The sequence below is a fragment of the Pipra filicauda genome, unplaced genomic scaffold (assembly GCF_003945595.2).
Source record: "Pipra filicauda isolate LSUMZ 115617 unplaced genomic scaffold, ASM394559v2 scaffold395_size657635_pilon, whole genome shotgun sequence".
Taxonomy (NCBI): domain Eukaryota; kingdom Metazoa; phylum Chordata; class Aves; order Passeriformes; family Pipridae; genus Pipra; species Pipra filicauda.
In genome coordinates this window covers 247577-265423 of record NW_024104526.1, presented here as the reverse complement: position 1 = coordinate 265423, position 17847 = coordinate 247577, and the positions used below count along the sequence as shown (strand labels likewise).

At 39.9% G+C, this 17847-nt stretch overlaps 1 protein-coding gene across 1 annotated transcript in view; it reads right to left on the bottom strand.

Annotated features, from left to right (window-relative positions):
• Positions 1 to 1137: 1137 nt before the first annotated feature.
• The window catches only part of ADAM12 (ADAM metallopeptidase domain 12), a 180920-nt gene continuing 164210 nt past the window's right edge, over positions 1138 to 17847 (bottom strand). The window contains 9 exon segments of the mRNA XM_027726454.2: positions 1138 to 2447; positions 3281 to 3402; positions 7580 to 7762; positions 8326 to 8434; positions 9048 to 9183; positions 11836 to 11944; positions 14531 to 14608; positions 17147 to 17345; positions 17449 to 17557. Coding sequence (XP_027582255.2) covers positions 2387 to 2447; positions 3281 to 3402; positions 7580 to 7762; positions 8326 to 8434; positions 9048 to 9183; positions 11836 to 11944; positions 14531 to 14608; positions 17147 to 17345; positions 17449 to 17557 — 1106 coding nt within the window. The 3' untranslated portion in view covers positions 1138 to 2386.

Here is a 17847-nt window from a genome sequence, read left to right as displayed (position 1 = left end):
CTTCATCGTCCCCCCCACCCCAAGCTGCACATCCTTTTCTGCTGGTAGTGGTTTTCATCCTAATATGTACAAATATATATGCACATGGTGCTAATTGGAAGGATTCCAGGTTATCTGGCTGTCCTACACGTTGCACCTGCATGTCTGTTTTGCCAGGAAATAAATCAGACTGTAGTAGGCCAGTAAGTACTTTTTGTTGGTGTCAAGTAATGCTCATTTTCACAGGATGTTTGAATTTTGCTACCCTTGTTTCAGATAAGGAATTAGGATTTTTTTTTTTCCAACCACTAGAAATCTTTAGGTTTAGCCGTGTCTAAGATTAGATAAGAACTCTGGTAGATAATACATTCTTATAGTCATGTGCTTTTAACTGGAAGATGAAATTCCTCTTCACTGGATACCTGTGTTTCAGCTGCTTGTTTTAGAGAAGTGTTAATAGTTAGTAAATTTAACACATGACTCAGTGTTGATGGGATGGCTGCTTGCATGACAGGGACAGGGTGCCTTGCATGGATATTTTTATTTTCTAAACTTGTAAGATTGCCCAGGTGAGACGTGTTGAAGTTTATGCACGTGCTAAGTCTTACTTAAGTGGCTGCCATCAAATTCAAGTGTTAGAACTTCTGATGCTGATAGTACAAACTTTTAGTTTTAATTTCACCACCTCCTTTCACTCCTCACAGTTTCATATTATGGTTTTCAGCAGGTAGCAAAAGTTTTCTGATACAGCACCGTGACTTGTCCTTCTAAAAATGGGAGTATTCAACTGGGCAAACTGAGATCATGTGGCTGCTTCAAATGGAGACATCCCCTCACTCCCCCACTTTAGATATAAAGAAGAAATTAGTGTTTTAAATCAAAAAAAAGTATATAAAAAGCATCCTTTTGGTTTCATCTGCATTGCTGGTCCTGGGATGTTTGCATCCTCCTGTCCTGGTGATTCTCTATGCATAAAGCCTCCTTGTTGCTGTTAAGAGTTGCTTTAAGAATTGAAACACTTTTGTGAAGCATTTCCTTTGTTATTCAGCAACAAACTAAGCTGGGGTTTATTTTGGCTTGTTTAGTTTCTCAATAAACATGAGGGTTATGTTGCTGCAGTGGGGAATAACTGGGAAAATGAAATACAATTACACTTACTGAATGGAGATACAAGTTTCTGTCAATGCTTTTATTTTTGCTTAAAGAAACAAAAACTACAAGCAATGAGGAAACCAACCTATATAAGGTAATAATTCCTTCTCCCTCTGTTTCAACTGATATTTGAAAATTGTTGTTGTCCCAACATAGGTGAAACAACTGTGTTCAGCAGTGCTACTGAGAAGGTACAGAAGAGATCAGCTGTAATGCTGCCAACAAAGTAGAGATGAATTATTTTCTTCCATGTCTTAGGATAACCAAAATACACATTTTGATTCAAGAATTAAGAAACCCAGAGCAACACTGTAGAAGTTAAATACAAAACAGTAGTAAATATGCAAAATACAGTTGATAAGCAGAGCGGTGAGGCAAAAGAAATAAGTATAATAGTTGAGTCTTAAAATGTAATTCTTTGTAATGCTTGGCTTCCCCCCATGCCTGTAATGTGCTGTCGGTCTGAACAGGACAGTGATGCAACAGAGATGGTTGAATTGAATCAGCAAAGCATCAGAAAGGAGACGACAGTGGGAGGCCTGATATCTGCATTAATATGTACTAACCATGTGGTGTTTGAGGAAAATGAGGTTAAAAAAATACAGTTTTCTGATATACAGTACTTCTTCAGTGAGAGAACTTGTGAACACATTCTCTTTCAGCACAGATTTCTTCACGATTTCAAACAGTAACATGAAATTACAGTACAGAGTGATCCTTTGGCTAAGTACATGTTACACTTCTTTGTGCAGATATCAGGCGTTTCACTGTGTTCCAGGACAGATTTTTCCTTTGTACCCTGATGTATTTATTCCAAAGTTTGTTCTGAATCACTGAGATTGAGTTGGTTACACGTTTGATTTATCTGTGAGTATCAACAGTCCTCAAAGAATAGACCAAAACTAAAAAACCTACATAGGACCAATAGAGCAGAATTATTCAAGTTCAGTGAAATATTACAAAAAAAAGGCTTCCTTCTTAGGAAAACTCAGCTATGGTAAAAATATCTATTACAGTGCACTGCACTGTAATAAATATTCAACATAAATTAATAATTTACAAGTACCTGAGCAAGTATACAGAGCACCATAGCACAGCACAGCACCAAAGGCAGTAGCTCAGAATTCTTAAAAATAATGCTGTTTTAAACATTAAAAATTCTAAGTATTGTCATAGAAATGAACTCCAGCTGGAGTTGAAAGATAGTGCAAACGTCTGTCTTCACTTTTTAAAACAAAGGTGTCAGGTTTTCCAGTCACTTCACATCCACAGCGTTGCTGGACCTGGATACCTGTGGTGGATGTCTGGGAGCAGGTCTGTTGGAAAGAAAGAAAATAGCAAATTATGTTACTTAAACTCTTTGTTTCTTTGGGTGCTCATCAATTTTATACCTGTTCAAAAATGCTACTTAATGTTGTAGAATACCAGTTGGTTTCCAAAAGTTGTAGTAGTCAGCTTAAAATGTTATTACTTTCAGAATATCTTACTGGAATGGACAGCCAGGAGTTTGGAATCAAAGTCCCTTCTTGCAGTCTTTTTGCTAGAAATATTAGGAAACTGTATTGATTCTATTTTTAATGTTTCTAATTAAGTAGAATTCCTGTAGCTTAAAACACCTCTTTTGTCTTCCTTGGAGCTCACTTTATTCAAATGAAAGTGAAGAATATTGGGGAAGAAAACACCATCGAACATGCTTATAGTTATTCTACTTCCTGATTTTTTTTTTCACCACAGTTTATATTTTTTAAGTGTACAATTTGTGTGCTTTCTGAACATTTTGGATATTATTTTCAGATGATAGAGATTGGAAATGTGTGAACAGGAAATTGCTTCTGTTGGTGGTTGATCTTAGCAACGTTCAGTTCTCAGTGGAAGAGGACTTTTTTTTGGGAGTTATTGTATTTATTGGTGAGTTTTTGTTAACATACAGTTGGGTTCTTACGGTTAAACCCTCACAGGTGGTATAAATTCTCATATTTATGGAGGTCAGAGCAACTGTGCTGCCGCACTCCCAGTGGGAACAACATGCTTTTGTATAAGCAAACAGAAAATGGTTGCTGTGTGGCTCTGAGCAATAATTACTCGGGACATTTTAGACATGTCTTTGAATGAAGTGTTGTAAATCAAGGTGTTCATGAGGAGGACTGACCTTGCAGGAGTGACTTGAGGCAGAGCCTTTGTGTGTCCAGGCACGGCTGTGCAGGAGCTGCGTGCTCTGGTCAGAGGGTCTGCTGGGAGAGGCTTCCGAGGAGGGCTGGGCTTGGGGAGGTCCTGTTATAAAACAAGGTCGAGTTAGTTCTCAGAACTGACAGAACACCCTTCACACAGCAACAACTGAGACAAACTCATAGAGTAACAGACTGGTTTGGGTTGGAAGCGACCTTAAAGATCATCATCAAGGACACCTTCCACCATCCCAGGTCGCTCCAAGCCCCGTCCAACCTGGCCTTGGACACTTCCAGGGATGGGGCAGCCACAGCTTCTCTGGGCAACCTGTGCCAGGGCCTCCCCACCCTCACAGTGCCTCACCCCCACTGTCCAAATGAACCTCAACTGAAGATTATTTTGAGGCAGCTGTGACTATATATCTTTAAATGAGTAAACCATGACTTATTTTTAATAAGTGGGCACTTATATTTTAAAACAAATGTTTATTAATATATTTTAATGATTTTGTTTATTTTGATTCTTTACTGTAGAAATACGGGGTGCCACTCTCCTGGGGTCAATGATTAATTGGTGGTAAAAGGAAACAACGAAAATTAAATATATAACTTTGTAAAAGTAGTTATATAGAATGATGGAAATATCAGAAATCACTTTAAAATGGAAATTCAGATGACCAGAAAAACAAACTACTCCAGTCTGGTTTGGATTGGTAGCATCTGTGGAATTTTTTTTTTTATAGATGCTGCTGTGCTTTCATTCTGTGGAATTAAAGGCTTCATTAATAAAGAACAGAAGTCATCTGCTGTCAGATGACTCTTCTGGGTGGTCCTTGAAGCCCTGCAAACATGGTAACATGTCTATTTGTGGTGTTCATTATGAAGAGCTGGGACAGATTAAGTGGCTCACTCAGGGCACACAAAAACTCTCCAGTATATCCCCAAACTCTCTTCAGATCTTTCTACTATTTGAGCTGCATAGCTGCGCTTTTTCCAAGGAATTTTATTCTTTATTTTTAGTTTGCCATAATTATCATTAGTAAAATTAACCAAAAGGAAATAGGCAGAGCTTACAAGCATAATCTAGTTAAAGATCCCCTGCAAAATGTAATCAAAACAAGCGATCAGAGCACCAATGGCTCATGAATAAAGTACTCTTCATTATTTGTTTTGAGCACCCCTTTTTTTTTCTTACTTTTCTTGGCAAATGTTTGCTGTTTCAAGAAGGAAATGCAGGTTGACTATCCATAGGCATTTTCATAAGGAAGAAAATACGTGAGCTCAATAAATCTCATATACAGTAATTTCAAATTTGCTACAAAGTACATTTTAAATTGCGTGTAATGTCCATCCTCTTTTTAACTCTCTGCATAACTGTTACTAATACTTGAGTGAGTACAGGAGGGTCTTTTATATTCTTTGTGTGCCACAGGAGAATCCAAACTCATACAGCTTTGTATGTTAACATGTGTGGGAACCTGCTGGAGCCTTTCCAAGACCATGGCTGTGCTTCCCTGCTCCACCTCTCTCCTTTCTCCAAGCCCATTTCCCCCCCTACAGAGCTTCAGCCCTTCAATACAAAGAGTTTTGGGATGGATTTCTTTGTCCAGTCTAATACTGAGAACTTGACATGTCATGCACTCAGTCTCTGGTTTTGGGGAAGTGCTGTTTTAAATATTACCATGAAAAAGTTAATTTTCATATTGAGCAGCTACAAAGACGTCAGGTGCATGAAATTTCTATTCTTCTTTTCACTGATTTTTAAATAAGCAACTGGAAGAATGTTCTTGCCTGACATGCAGTGGGTGAGAAGGGGGGTATTCCTCAATCTGTTTAGATGGGAACTTAATTTATGTAAGCCCTCAGTGCCTAAAGCCAGGCTGAGGTGTCACAGGAGAGCTATTCCCAGGGGTGACTGTGGCAGAAGCAGCAGAAGCTGAGCCCAGCTCAGTTTTACTGAAGGAAAAGTAAAAACACAAAGCTGTATTTCCTGCAATTAGGGATGAGCTGTAAAATATGAGATACATTTTGGTAAGGAGATGATGACGGTATCAGAGGCAGCAACTGAATGCTAAGAGTAATAAAACCAAGAGGAAGAGATCAAATCCAAGGCCTGGACTGAACCTATAGTTAGGATAAACCTGCACCTTCAGTGGTGCTGTGTTGATTTATATTGACTGTGAATCTAGCCTGTAAATGAAGTATATCTGCCTTGCAAGAGCATCTAAAAAAAAAAGAAGAAAAAGCTGTTTATCAGTCCAAAGTTTGTTAAACATGAAACTTGGCAACAACTCATTTGCTAAAGAATTTTTGGGGTTTTGTTTGTTTGGGGGTTTTCGTGGCGTCTTTTAACTATTTTAATTACATCTGAAAAGAAATGTTATATCAAAATAGTAATTTTAAAATTCACTAATTTCTGTCTCAACCATTAGAGGGGAAAAGAGTTGTCTCGGAGTCTACTGAGGATGTGGTGCCTCAGCTCTCCACTGCTCCAAGCCCAGAGGCACAAGGAAGCAGCTCATGTTTAAATGCACCTCTCGGAAGAGAGAAGCAGGAGGAGGCAGCTGTGGAGCCATAGAAGTTGTGAATGGGTTTTTGGATGCTCCTCTTCAGCACCATCCTGCAGAACTGAGCATCTGGAGGACATTATGAATATAGCAATGATTTTTAAAGTGCTTCCTCTTGATGACCTGGTGGATATGCTTCCAAGAGAGTGCTGAAGCAATACATTCATTAGTATCTATAGATATTATCCAAAGCTATTCTTAAGCTAATTTACTTCTTCCAGGATTCGAAGGAGTAAAATAGTTCACCTCAGAATAAAAGATTTTCTCCTCCTACAGTCCCCTCTGATATAAAAAGTAGCTGTTTCTGACAATGTTGAGATTATGGAGAATGTTAAAGAGGTAAGAACATGAACCATTGGAGCTAAAGACGAGTAAGAGAAACCAATACTATTTCAGATTTCCTATAAAATTGATTTTAGAAAGAATCAGTATTTCCCATTCCCCTGAAAAGGGAAAGGGTTAGCAGGATGGACAAGAGAAAGAAAAAAGTTTAAATACTTTGAAAGGAATTAATAAACTGGCCACAGTTGTAAAACTTGGTCTAAGTTGAGTGATTAAATATCCAGATTTAGAGAAAATCAAAACTAGATACATTTTATTTGCTGTCTCAATATGTAAGCAGCCTGCCATGGAGCTCAGTGCTGCCTCATAGAATCACAGAGTGGTTTGAATTGGGAGGGATCTTAAAGCCCATCTGATTCCAACTCCCTGCCATAGGCAGGGACACCTTCCACTAGCCCAGGTTGCTCCAAGCCCCATCCAACCACGCCTTCCAGGGATGGGGCAGCCACAGCTTCTCTGGGCAACCTGTCTTACCCCTGTTTGTTTCTCTGTTATTTTTCTAACCAATTTTCAAATCACTTCAGCACTGAATCTCACAGCCAAATCCTCCCATCAATCACTGGGAAAGTGTCTCAGAGCAGCTCACAGGAGATAGCCTGGTGTTAACAACATTCACTTCATTTTAACCTTGTACCATATCCAGAATAGCACAATGTCTACAAAACAGAAATTGCTGGGTGCCTGGTTCCTTTGCTAGGAAACAGTCACGCTACAAATGTGCCCAAAAGAGAGAAGCCATTGACAAGAAAAGGGACTATTTAATGTAGACAACTGCACAGACAATTTCATGTCCCCTGACTACCACCCTCAGATGCATGTTACTCAATAAAAAAAAAAAAAGGTTTCCCATGTCTATTTAAACACTGCAATGAAAGGTGTGTCTGCATGAAGTAGTGAGGGTAATTATCAGCCTTCTCTTCAGATCTGTGCTCTGGGAAAACAGAATGCAGTTCATGCACCCCTTGGCAGAGCAGAAGCACACCAAGCTACTACACCTCTTGCTCTTGCACATCACATCTGCAACCTGCCTTCCTAAACTCTGTCAACTGTATTTGGCACCTTGCTAACAAACTGTACAGTTTCCCCTCTGGTTGGGCAGCTGGGGAGATGAGCCTGCATTTCCCTGTAATATGGAGATTGCTTGCATTGTTGTGTCTTTGGAGTGGTGAAAAGAGAGTTCAGGATTCTACATTTTAAGCTCATAACCCCAGCCATAAAGAAACATATCTACACCTCATTTCTAAACTCCTACAAAGCATAAAGGAAATACTGTGGGAAAAGGGCAGCATGAAAGATGAGTAAACACTTCACTTCTCCTCACCACATGCAGATAGTCACACAGTAAGTATTAAACAGAAGAAAATCAGTGCTTACCTGGGAGAACCTCAGTGAAGGGTTGGCTGGCAAGGGTCTTTCAGGCCCAGCTTGGTGGCCTGGCAGCTGGGGAAGGGGTGGTAGGACTCGCTGTGGTGTTTTCAGTTGTGGCAAATCGTGTGTCTTCACGGGGTTGCTGATGTCGATGATCTGATAGGGCAGAGGCCGTCTGGGGCCATCTCTCTGTGGAAAAACATCCAAACAAAAGTTGTAAACTTCAAGAGCTGACATAGAATCATGGAACGGTTTGGGTTGGAAGCGACCTTAAAGCTCATCTCATTCCACCCCCTGCCACGGACAGGGACACCTTCCACCAGACCAGGTTGCTCCAAGCCCCGTCCAGCCTGGCCTATTGCTACTTTAAAATTCATGTTATTCCCTAGCTTTTCTCTTCTAGCCTGTTTTTATCCATCTTTAATATCTCTGCAACCAGAGAAGCAATGAACAGCTTCCAGAGTCCTATTCAACCACTAACCCTCCCCCATCCAGATGTTCTGGTGTAAGAACTGGCTCTGTCCTGGACACAAAGCTGTTCCTTGCCTGCACTTGCACTGGTCTTAAACTTGGAAGCCATAAATGAATTTTGAAGCCTACATCTTCTTCCATTTTATTACTGTTAGTTCTACATGATATTAAGTCCATGTAATAATTTTATTATATTAAAGAAGTTAAATGAGATACAAAATATATATTCCTGCCCTGCCCCCTTCCCTCCTCGGCTTTTTTTAAACTATTTAGGGACTCACTTTTTGTATGGTTGTATTTTGTGGCTTCGTGGTGAGATTTTTACTAATAGCTGTGGTATGTACATGATTAGGCTCAGATGAACTGGAAGGTCTTGCTGGACTCACAGACCTGCAATGCAAACATTTATTTGTTGAACCCAACATTCTGTTTTATAACACCTATATTTTTTTAAACAGTAGCTTCTTTTCAGAATGAGATTTTGCAAGGACTTTCTGACTTGTTATAGTAAACAAGGAAAGTAAAAATTGTCTAGTGCTCCTGCAAGAATAAAAATAAATATTGATTTTTTGGAAACCAGTAGTCTGTTAAATTAGCTTCTGCAATCTGTGGAAATGCAGCTTCGTAACACCCACGAGACTATTCTAATGAATCTAACATTTAAACAGTAATGACCTCAAATATAAAAGTTTCAGCTCATTCCAATGAGTTTAGATAAAAGGCCACACAATGTAATGAAACTATTTCAAGCAAATGAGAATAAAGGCAATACTTCCATCACTGCTGAATTTTTTATCCCAAAAGGAAAGGGATATATTCAAACCAATACCTACATTATTTACTGGCTACAAATGAAATTAAACTAACCCAGGGAAAATGTTGCTGTTAATCCTTGCTGAATGTTTTTGTCAAGGCTGGCTCTCTCTAACATATTCACACTGCTGTGTTTATTTGTTCTTTTCCCTAAGATCTATTAAAGTATAATTAGGGAAAATGATCATACCTTAATTTCTCTATTGTTGTCTTCTTACTTGTAAACAACCATCTCATGAAAGTCTTCCTTTTCAGGTACATGATTGATCCAGCAAAGATAAGGCACAGGATGGTTATCAACACTCCTATGGTCAAACTCTTATTATCTGCAACAAAGCACACGGAAAAAACTTCCTTCAAGATCCATCTTTACCAAAATATGTTGTGGATGTGGAGCAGGACAGCCCTGTCTGGCCTGGCCTGGCCTGGTTTTCTTTCTCACCCCAGGTGGGGTAAATAAATTGTAAATTAAGGACTAATCAACTCATTTCTTCTAGTCTGATGCTTGAATTATGGCCTGTTTTAAAATTGTTTCTTTAATATTGGGGGAAAATGGGTTAAAATATGACTTTGTAGGTCCCTTCCCACTATTCTTCTCTCTTCTCTTTCTCTTCCTCTTTCTCTTCCTCTTCTCTCTAGGTCTAAACATGAATACCTCATTGTATTCTCTCTCTCTGCACCTGTGTTCAGATCCTGGCACCCATCAGATGATTGTGGATATGCAATGCCAATTGGAATTTTCTTCCTGCTGCCAGGGTGAGAGGGGGATAGAGGCTGGGAGAGAGGGAAAAGGATCAGAAATGTTGAGATCACGGTTTGGTAACGTTCAGACTTTCATGTATTCCATCCCTCAGACACAAGCAGCGATCCAGCTCCTTTATTAAGAGATTTTAGGGGTTTCATTGTGCTTTAACACCAGGCAAACAGTCTGAAATCTGCACAGCTGGGGCTCAGCCCAGATGCTGTTGAATCAAATGTGGAGGCAAGCGAGGAGCTGAAGGAAAGCCTTCGGCTCTCAGAGGGATGCTCTGCCTAGTGAGGGGCTGCAGCCCACTGGACTTGCTCCAGTTTGCAGAGTGCTTTAAGCTGCTTTAAGTACCTTGCTGGGACCTAAATGAGGCACAACAGTGAGATGAACCCTGCCTAGATGACTTGCAGCTGGAAGGAAGCCTTACTTTTAGGAAGAGGTGAGCGGCAGCTCTGATGTGATATAATCATTGCCTGGAGGAGAGGATGTTGTGATTCTTCAGGACTGCTGACCTGAAAAATGCACACTCCCACAGTAGGGGAAACTTCTTTAATCTTTGCTCTGGTAACCTATCATCACTGGCTCTGGCTTATCCCAACTGATTCCCAGCCAGCTGGCTCCCATCCACTGGCCTGAACCCACTGGGATGCTGGGAAACAGTCAGCACTGACTGAGATGTGGGGCTTGATGGGGACCTTACAAAACTGCAGAATTCTAGAATCTTTAAGGATGGAAAACACCTCTAATATCATCAGATCCAATCATCTAATGATAAAAATAATAAATCCTGAATAATAAACACCTCACTAAGCTAAGAGGATGTAATTTAAATTAATTCCCTTCTCTACCTAACAGTTAAATATTTAAGGCTTCTTCGTAAGAAAAATGCAGTGTCAAATACATTGGTTTATTTCAAGTCATCTGGGTAAAATCCAAGTGCCAACTGCAGAAAATTCCTCTGGAAATTTCCATTTTTTTTATTCACTGTATTATTAAATATAGCACTCTCTTTGGAGAAAAATGGTGAAACTAAAACACTATATTAAACCAATGTTAAAACAATTTTCTGTTAAACTCAAGTGTTGGCTTCCAAAACACAAAATTCAAGAATTATCAAAGCATAAAATGTTAGAAGTATCAAAGATATATATTTGTCTTCTCCAGTGACTTAGGTTTCAGGTAAGCTGAAAAAGGACTATAATGCTTTAAAGAATACCTTAAAAGGAAACATTCAACACAAATAATGACATTTATTCGGTGCCTGACCATGGTTTCTTTGCTATCATTTAAAAAAAAGAATGTTTCAATAGTGAAATCATAATGTGAAGCTTTGTCATGGAAATGACCATGGTGTCATAAATCCAGTATTACAACTCACTGCAGCAGCTGGTATGTAGAAAAGAGAATCCATTTTGGTTTAGAATACTATTATTCATATGAAAACAGACCTTATTTTCCATCAAGTTTTAGTTTATATAAGTATATGTGAATAGATTGCTTGTCCTGTCACGTACTCAGTAATAAATCAGAAACATCCCTATGGAAATCACCAAAGTTACAGCACTCTGGGGAAAAACTGGCATGTGATGATCAAATCCCAAAAACTTAGCAATGTGTAGAAATAATGCTTTCTGAGGTTGGCCAAAGAGAAGTAAGATACTATAACCAACGTTCTGCAGACCCAACAAGGGGAAATTGAAATACAAATTATAGAAAATAATAATTTTGCATTTACAGTCTTTGCAATACCCACTCTTCATTAGGCACATAGCTAAGGGATTCCCATCCTGATACACTCAGTGGAGAACACCAGAGCTTGGCATGTCCCAAGGTGAATCCAGGAGTACTGCAATGTTCATCTACCATGGCAACAGGATCAGCTCAAGTGTGGGAGTCAGCTCCTCATCCTCAGTTTCAATCAATACCACTTCCTACTTACTGCAGTCAGCTACTAAACTTGACCATGAATCTTGAAAAAAAAATAAAAAGAAATGCAAAGAAACTATTCTTCCAGGACTATTCTGCCTTTAGTTATGCAAGAAAATGGATGCTCTCAGCCTGCCTTCGCTTTGCTCCCTAAATTCCCAAGCTGATGGCAAAGCACTTGGACGAAGCCATTTGATTTACTGACTTATTTCCCGATCTTGCAAGTTCGTTGCTTACAAGGTGACACTTTGTATTTCCATTCTTTCTCATGGAAACAACGGGTAAAACCTGGATTAGCACTGACCTGCCTGTCTGATGGGTCCACTGTCCACGCTGCCACCAAAGCCTGGCCTGTCACAGAACGGGGGGGCCCAGTCGGCCTCGCAGTGACAGTTCTTCTTGTTGTTGCAGACCTGCAAAACAAGACAAACGGCTGAACATCAAAAGGATTACCATTAACATCTGAGAGCAGCCCTGGATGAAAAGGGCTTCTAATCAGACAGTGACAGGAATAAAACTTGCAGAACTGTGCTGGTGTCTGGCTGCTGGCATGACTAAGGTGGGACAGAGCAACTCAGCACGGAGCAACAGGGATCCTAAACAATGTTATTTATTTGGCAGGTAATCGTTGGAGTTGCCCCAGCTGACAACATCAATAATATCAGGATAATCAGACACCTCTGAAATTTTATTCTTTCTTTGCTTCCAGCAGCATTATCTACCTTCTAACTTCTGTTAAACTAAATTTCTTCTGCCTCCACAGGAGCAGGAGTCTCCCCAGGGTGTTGAGGCTGTAAAGCTGTGTCAGCCCACTCCTATCCTATCCTAGGGCTTGCAACTAGCCTGTGTACTGATTTTTCCACTGCTCCAAGATGAACTAGTTGTGAAACTGGGATCAGAGCTGAGGAAACCCTCAGGGAGCTTTAGATATCACACCTGCACTGTCTCTAAAGATACTGTCCTCCCTGCTCTGGTGGTTTTAATCTGAGTTAAGAAACAGTTTGCAAGACCTGATCTATCAAATGCCCCCTGCAGAATAAGAGAGCTCCAGAAGACTGGAGCCCATCACTAACATCAACCTGTTCCCTGTGCATGGAGCAGACAGAGCCAGTAGAGTCATGGATTTTTCCTCAGGAGGTCCCACAGTCCAAATGCTTCTTATTTCCTTTTGCTACCACCCAAGGAGTGGCTGTGTGGTTAATACAGAGGGTAAAGTTCTGTGCTGAATTGTCAGAACACATAGAATCACAGAATTGTTTAGGTTGGAAAAGCCCTCTAAGATCACTGAGTCCAATCATTAACCACTAACCCCCGTCCTCAAGTGCCACATCCTCACAGTTTTTAAATCCCTCCAGGGATTGGGACTCCACCACTGCCCTGGGCAGCTGTGCCAGGGCTGGACAGCCCTTTGGGTGAAGAAATTTTCCCCAATATCCAATCTAAACCTCACTGGCACAGCTTCAGGCTGTTTCCCCCTGTCCTGTCCCTTGTTCCCTGGGAGCGAAGCCCAACTTCCCTCCCGGCTCCCCCCTCCTGTCAGGGAGTTGCAGAGCCAGAAGGTCCCCCCTGAGCCTCCTTTTCTCCAGGCTGACCCTCCCAGCTCCCTCAGCTGCTCCTGGTGCTCCAGACCCTTCCCCAGCTCCGTTCCCACCTCTGGACACGCTCCAGCCCCTCGGAGTCTTTCTTGCAGTGAGGGGCCTAAAACTGAACACTGAGATGTCACAGTCACCTGTAGATGATCAAATTGTTTTTAAAATGAAGTTTTTTGGCTTAAGGCTCGTTGTTAATATGGCCCTTTATTCTGTGCTAACCCTGATCATCTCTGATCTACAACTACCATGGAGAACCCATAGAACAGATTCATAAATGGGTTTCTCAGTAAGACACAAATCAGTTCAAAGGAGTTTGGGTTATTCTGAATATGCACTTTTCTGACCAGGTCAGCTGGCAGGCTCTCAGAAACACTATTCTGGCTGTGTCTGCAGAGTAATGAAATATCATTCGCAGAGCCCAGACTGGCTGTGGTCATGTAAAATTAAAAAATAAATGATTTACTTTTCAAAGACAAGAAGATAATTAAAATTATACTTTGTTAAGCTTTTTTTTTTTTTTTTAAAATTAAAGCACTACAGGAGTTCTCATTTAAAATTCCACAAGGTCATTTTTTGCCACTCAGGAGGCACCAGAGAGTTTCCACTGTACAGATTTAAAGATGCCAATCCAAGCTGCTGCTCATTTGAGCTCAATGATAACAGGCAGCACCATCAGCACGGCTCAGTTTGTCAAATTCAGAGGGATAAAACAGGTTAAAGCAAATTCAGATTCTTTCTCAGGAGAGGACAGTGAATTTCTGTGGTTCTTCCAATGTGGTTGCCACAGCTTTTCACAGAAACAAACAGCTCATCAGCAAATCAAGGTTAATAAGGCATAACTTGACATAATTAACATTATCATAATATAAACTGGGTTTCAAAACACTAATATTATTAAAGGATATCATCAGATTTTTTATCCTGCACCACTTTCATGCCATGAAACTCATCAATAAGGTTTCCCTTTATTTTAATACTTTTGGAATGCTTTTAATACATTTGAAAATGCTTTTTCATTTGCCTCTCAATTCAAATGCTTCAAATGCTCAATTCGAAAATTTTAATTTCTTTGTATCTATGGAGAAACTGTTTTTTTTTTAACTATTAATGGGAATTCTTCATGATGAAAGGTTAGACTTAAAATTGCTTTGAAGATGACAACATTCCTTTGTACCACAGACTCTTAATTAAGGACAAGATAATTGCTGCCTGATAAATATTTCTTTGTCAAATAAAAATAATTTCAGATAAGGGACAGTAAAAACAGAAATACATAATAAAAAATTACTGCACCGACTCTGACTTATCGATTACAAACAATCATAGATCCCAAAGCTATAACATAAAGTGAATTCTTGTCCAATATTAATTGACTGATTATAAAAACAGTGTTTTTATAATGCTTACTCCACGTCCATGGCACTTTGTCGCACATTTGTGGACCCCAAAAACACTCGTGTTCTGGCACCGGCGATTGAGGCAAATCTGCAAAATAAGGGAAAAGAGTTTTAACAGGGCTGCTGCTCCCAAGGCTTCCTGTCCCTCTCTGCTCACCCTTCAGGGCTTCTTTAGCAGTCAAAGATTTCCCAGTACTCATACATATATATATATATATATATATAATTACATTGATACAAAGATAAGGACACCAAGATTAGGTGTCTTCTTCTTCTCAGCCCTTTTAAATCCAAATCTGTGAAAGCTGAATTTTGCTCTCACCAGCATGCTGGCCAAGCCTGACTTTCCCACACAGCTCCTGTTTGGTTGGTATGCTGAGTTTGTGCAAGTAAACCCTCATAACTTCACTGGAGTGGAACTAGTGCTGAGCCCCTGGGGTCTGGGAGGTTTTAAAGCCAATTTAAAAACCAGTAATTTGCATGTTTTCGGGACTAGGAATGCACTGAGCAGGATTCTTCCAGGTACCTGATCTGTCTGAATTTGTGTCTTCACAGCAGCAGGTAATTCCTCAAGGAAAGCTTCAGGTCTCCTCATGGTGTAAATTATCATAGTTCTGTTTACAGCAAAATGTTTTTCGTGCTAGTACAGAACCTGGACCCAGGGCAGCCTGAATATTTCAGTGAGTTCATTGACATATACATGGGCTCATCATTGTTCTTCAGCAAAACTGAGACCTTTCGAAAAGTTTTTCCAAGCTAAACAATTTTTTTGGTGTCAAATGTGAGCCAACCATATTCAAAGGCTAATGACCTAAATGGAAATGGAAGCAAACAAATAGCATATGCAAAGTAAAGTAAAGAAGTAAACAAATAGCATATGCAAAGGAATAAAACTCAATATTTTTTGTTTTCCAGACATTACAGGTAAACTTTACTCTGCTAATAGAGCTGAAAATTGAAGTACAGCAAGATGAGTGCCATCCAATAATGCCATCAAACAACCAAACAACTGATGAGGATGTTAGCAGTGAGAAGTTATCCTAATCAAAACTGGAAAAGGAAGACATTAGGACTGGAATAACTGTTCCTATTCTATGTCAACAACAACTACAACAACAACAACAAAAAAAGTCAAACCCCCGCCACTGCACAATTTTGCTACTGTTTTACTGCAGTGCAGTTCAGTAGTACTAGAAGTCAGTCACAATAATTAGCATTAAGCAGGGAATAGTGTCGAAGGAGGCGACAGGGATGCTTAATCAGGGCACTTATCCCCTGGGGAGAATGAAAAATGGAAAGGAAATTAGAGTGAATTGGCATCAACATGCACGCACGGAGAGAATATGGTCTGATTACAGCAGCATTCACAATTCAAATATTCACAGTGCAGCAGCTCACAGAATTCTGATCACATTAAAATGGCTGCATTTCAAATTGTGTATCCCCAGCTTAGAAAACCCAAGAATATTTGAATTCATATTCTTAATCCATAATACAAATGCACTAATGTCCTCAAAGTAAAACATACAATTTCATAACTATTAGCCTGTGTGTTCTATAGTGTGTATGTGTATGATTAGATAGATTAGAAAGATTAAATACTCATTATCAAAACATAATGGGGTGCTTTCCCAGTGCAGAGTTTTCTTCAAAAAGGCATTTTGTAACAGATTGACTTAGAAATATTGTAAGGGTTGTTTTCTGTAACAGAAATGTAGTTTAACGAGGGATGTATTTCAAACCAGTTCCCAGTGCAGGGTGATAATCCAAAGTAATTCAAAAGCATTCAGAAATTCAGAGGCTTACTTGAATTTACCACAAATTATCAAAGCATTTGTTTTTTTTTTTTTCCTTTTTGCAAGCAGTCCACTGAGGGTATGGAAACTTCCTTCATTTCAATAGTTCTTGGACTTCTTTCCATTCCTCCCCCGCTGTAAACTCATGGCTGTCTCCCATCTTTCTCAGTTCCTTTTCTCACAAAAGCAAAACTCAACCATATGAAATCTGGACTATATTCATAGTGGATAATTCACAAAGTTTGCAAAATAAGATTGCAAAAATCAGTTTTGGTGCCTTGAGTATCAATGGCTTTATGTTTTTCTATGACAGAGATAATTTTTCCTGCATTAAAATAAAAGTAATGGGGAGCCATAATCAGCACACAAAATGTACTTTGAAACCTAAAGTGAAGTTAATGACAATTTTGCAATGCCAGGGACACTGGGAAGGTGAATACATTGAACTCACAGATTCATTAGTAAGCCTGTAATGTATTTTGTTGTACTTATTTTGCAGAAAACCTCAAGTCTATATGGACAGATACTTGAGAATGTCCTCAAACGGAATCACAGAATGGTTTGGGTTGGAAGAGACCTTGAAGATCATCTAATTCCAACCACTTTGTACTAGGTTGCTCAGGTTGCTCAGAGTTACATCTGCAAATCTATAATCCAGAACAGTGTCCAAAAGAAGAGATTAAGAATCTGACTCAGTCTAAGTTTGAGAAACAATTATTTTGTGGGGAAAAAAAAAAAATCCCAAAGAAAAAAAGAGGTCAGTTTAGTACAAAATACTTGACGGTATGAGGGTGATGTTCTCCTCGTCTGGGAGTATTTCAGAATCTTACTTTTCCATCTTCACACTTGGTTCCTGCCAGTACAAGACCAGGATCAGGCATGTCATCACCCAAATACACGTGGGTACCACGACAGAGGATCTTGCCACCTTCCTGAAGCGGGATATTGGTTTCTATGGAAACAGCGTTGGTACCGATCACAGGTCAGTTTGCTCCTCCTTGACACTGGATTTTTCCACATTTGGCATCCCTGACGGGAATTAAACAAAACCAAAGATCAGGTAGATAATTTTAAACGGCACAAGCCCTCTCCCAGCACCATCTGTTCCTGTGGTTGTAGGGAGGGGCCCTACCTGGGTTCACATTTAGCAAAGGAGCTCTTGGAGTCTTTCCCGCAGTTGCCGTAAGGATCGCCGGCAGAATTGACTCTCTCGAAGCAGATCCCAGGAGCAGGTTTCGCACCTGAAACAAAACCTAATCAGAACTTTCATCTCATACAAGGTGTTCTTAATAATTTCCTTTGAGCTCCTCTGATGCTTTAGGGGAAGGTGGGATGTGAGCTGCATGCTGATGAAGCCCAACAAAACAGTTGTGCTGGATCAGCATGCTAATGGAAGAGCTTGGATGTGTGGGATTTCCACTGTGATTTGTCTCTCTTGGCAATGCTGAGAGCAACACACAATGCAGAACTCTTTCAGGATTTCTTAAGGTGATATCTCTCTTGTGAATCCTCCTAGGACACAAAAACCTTT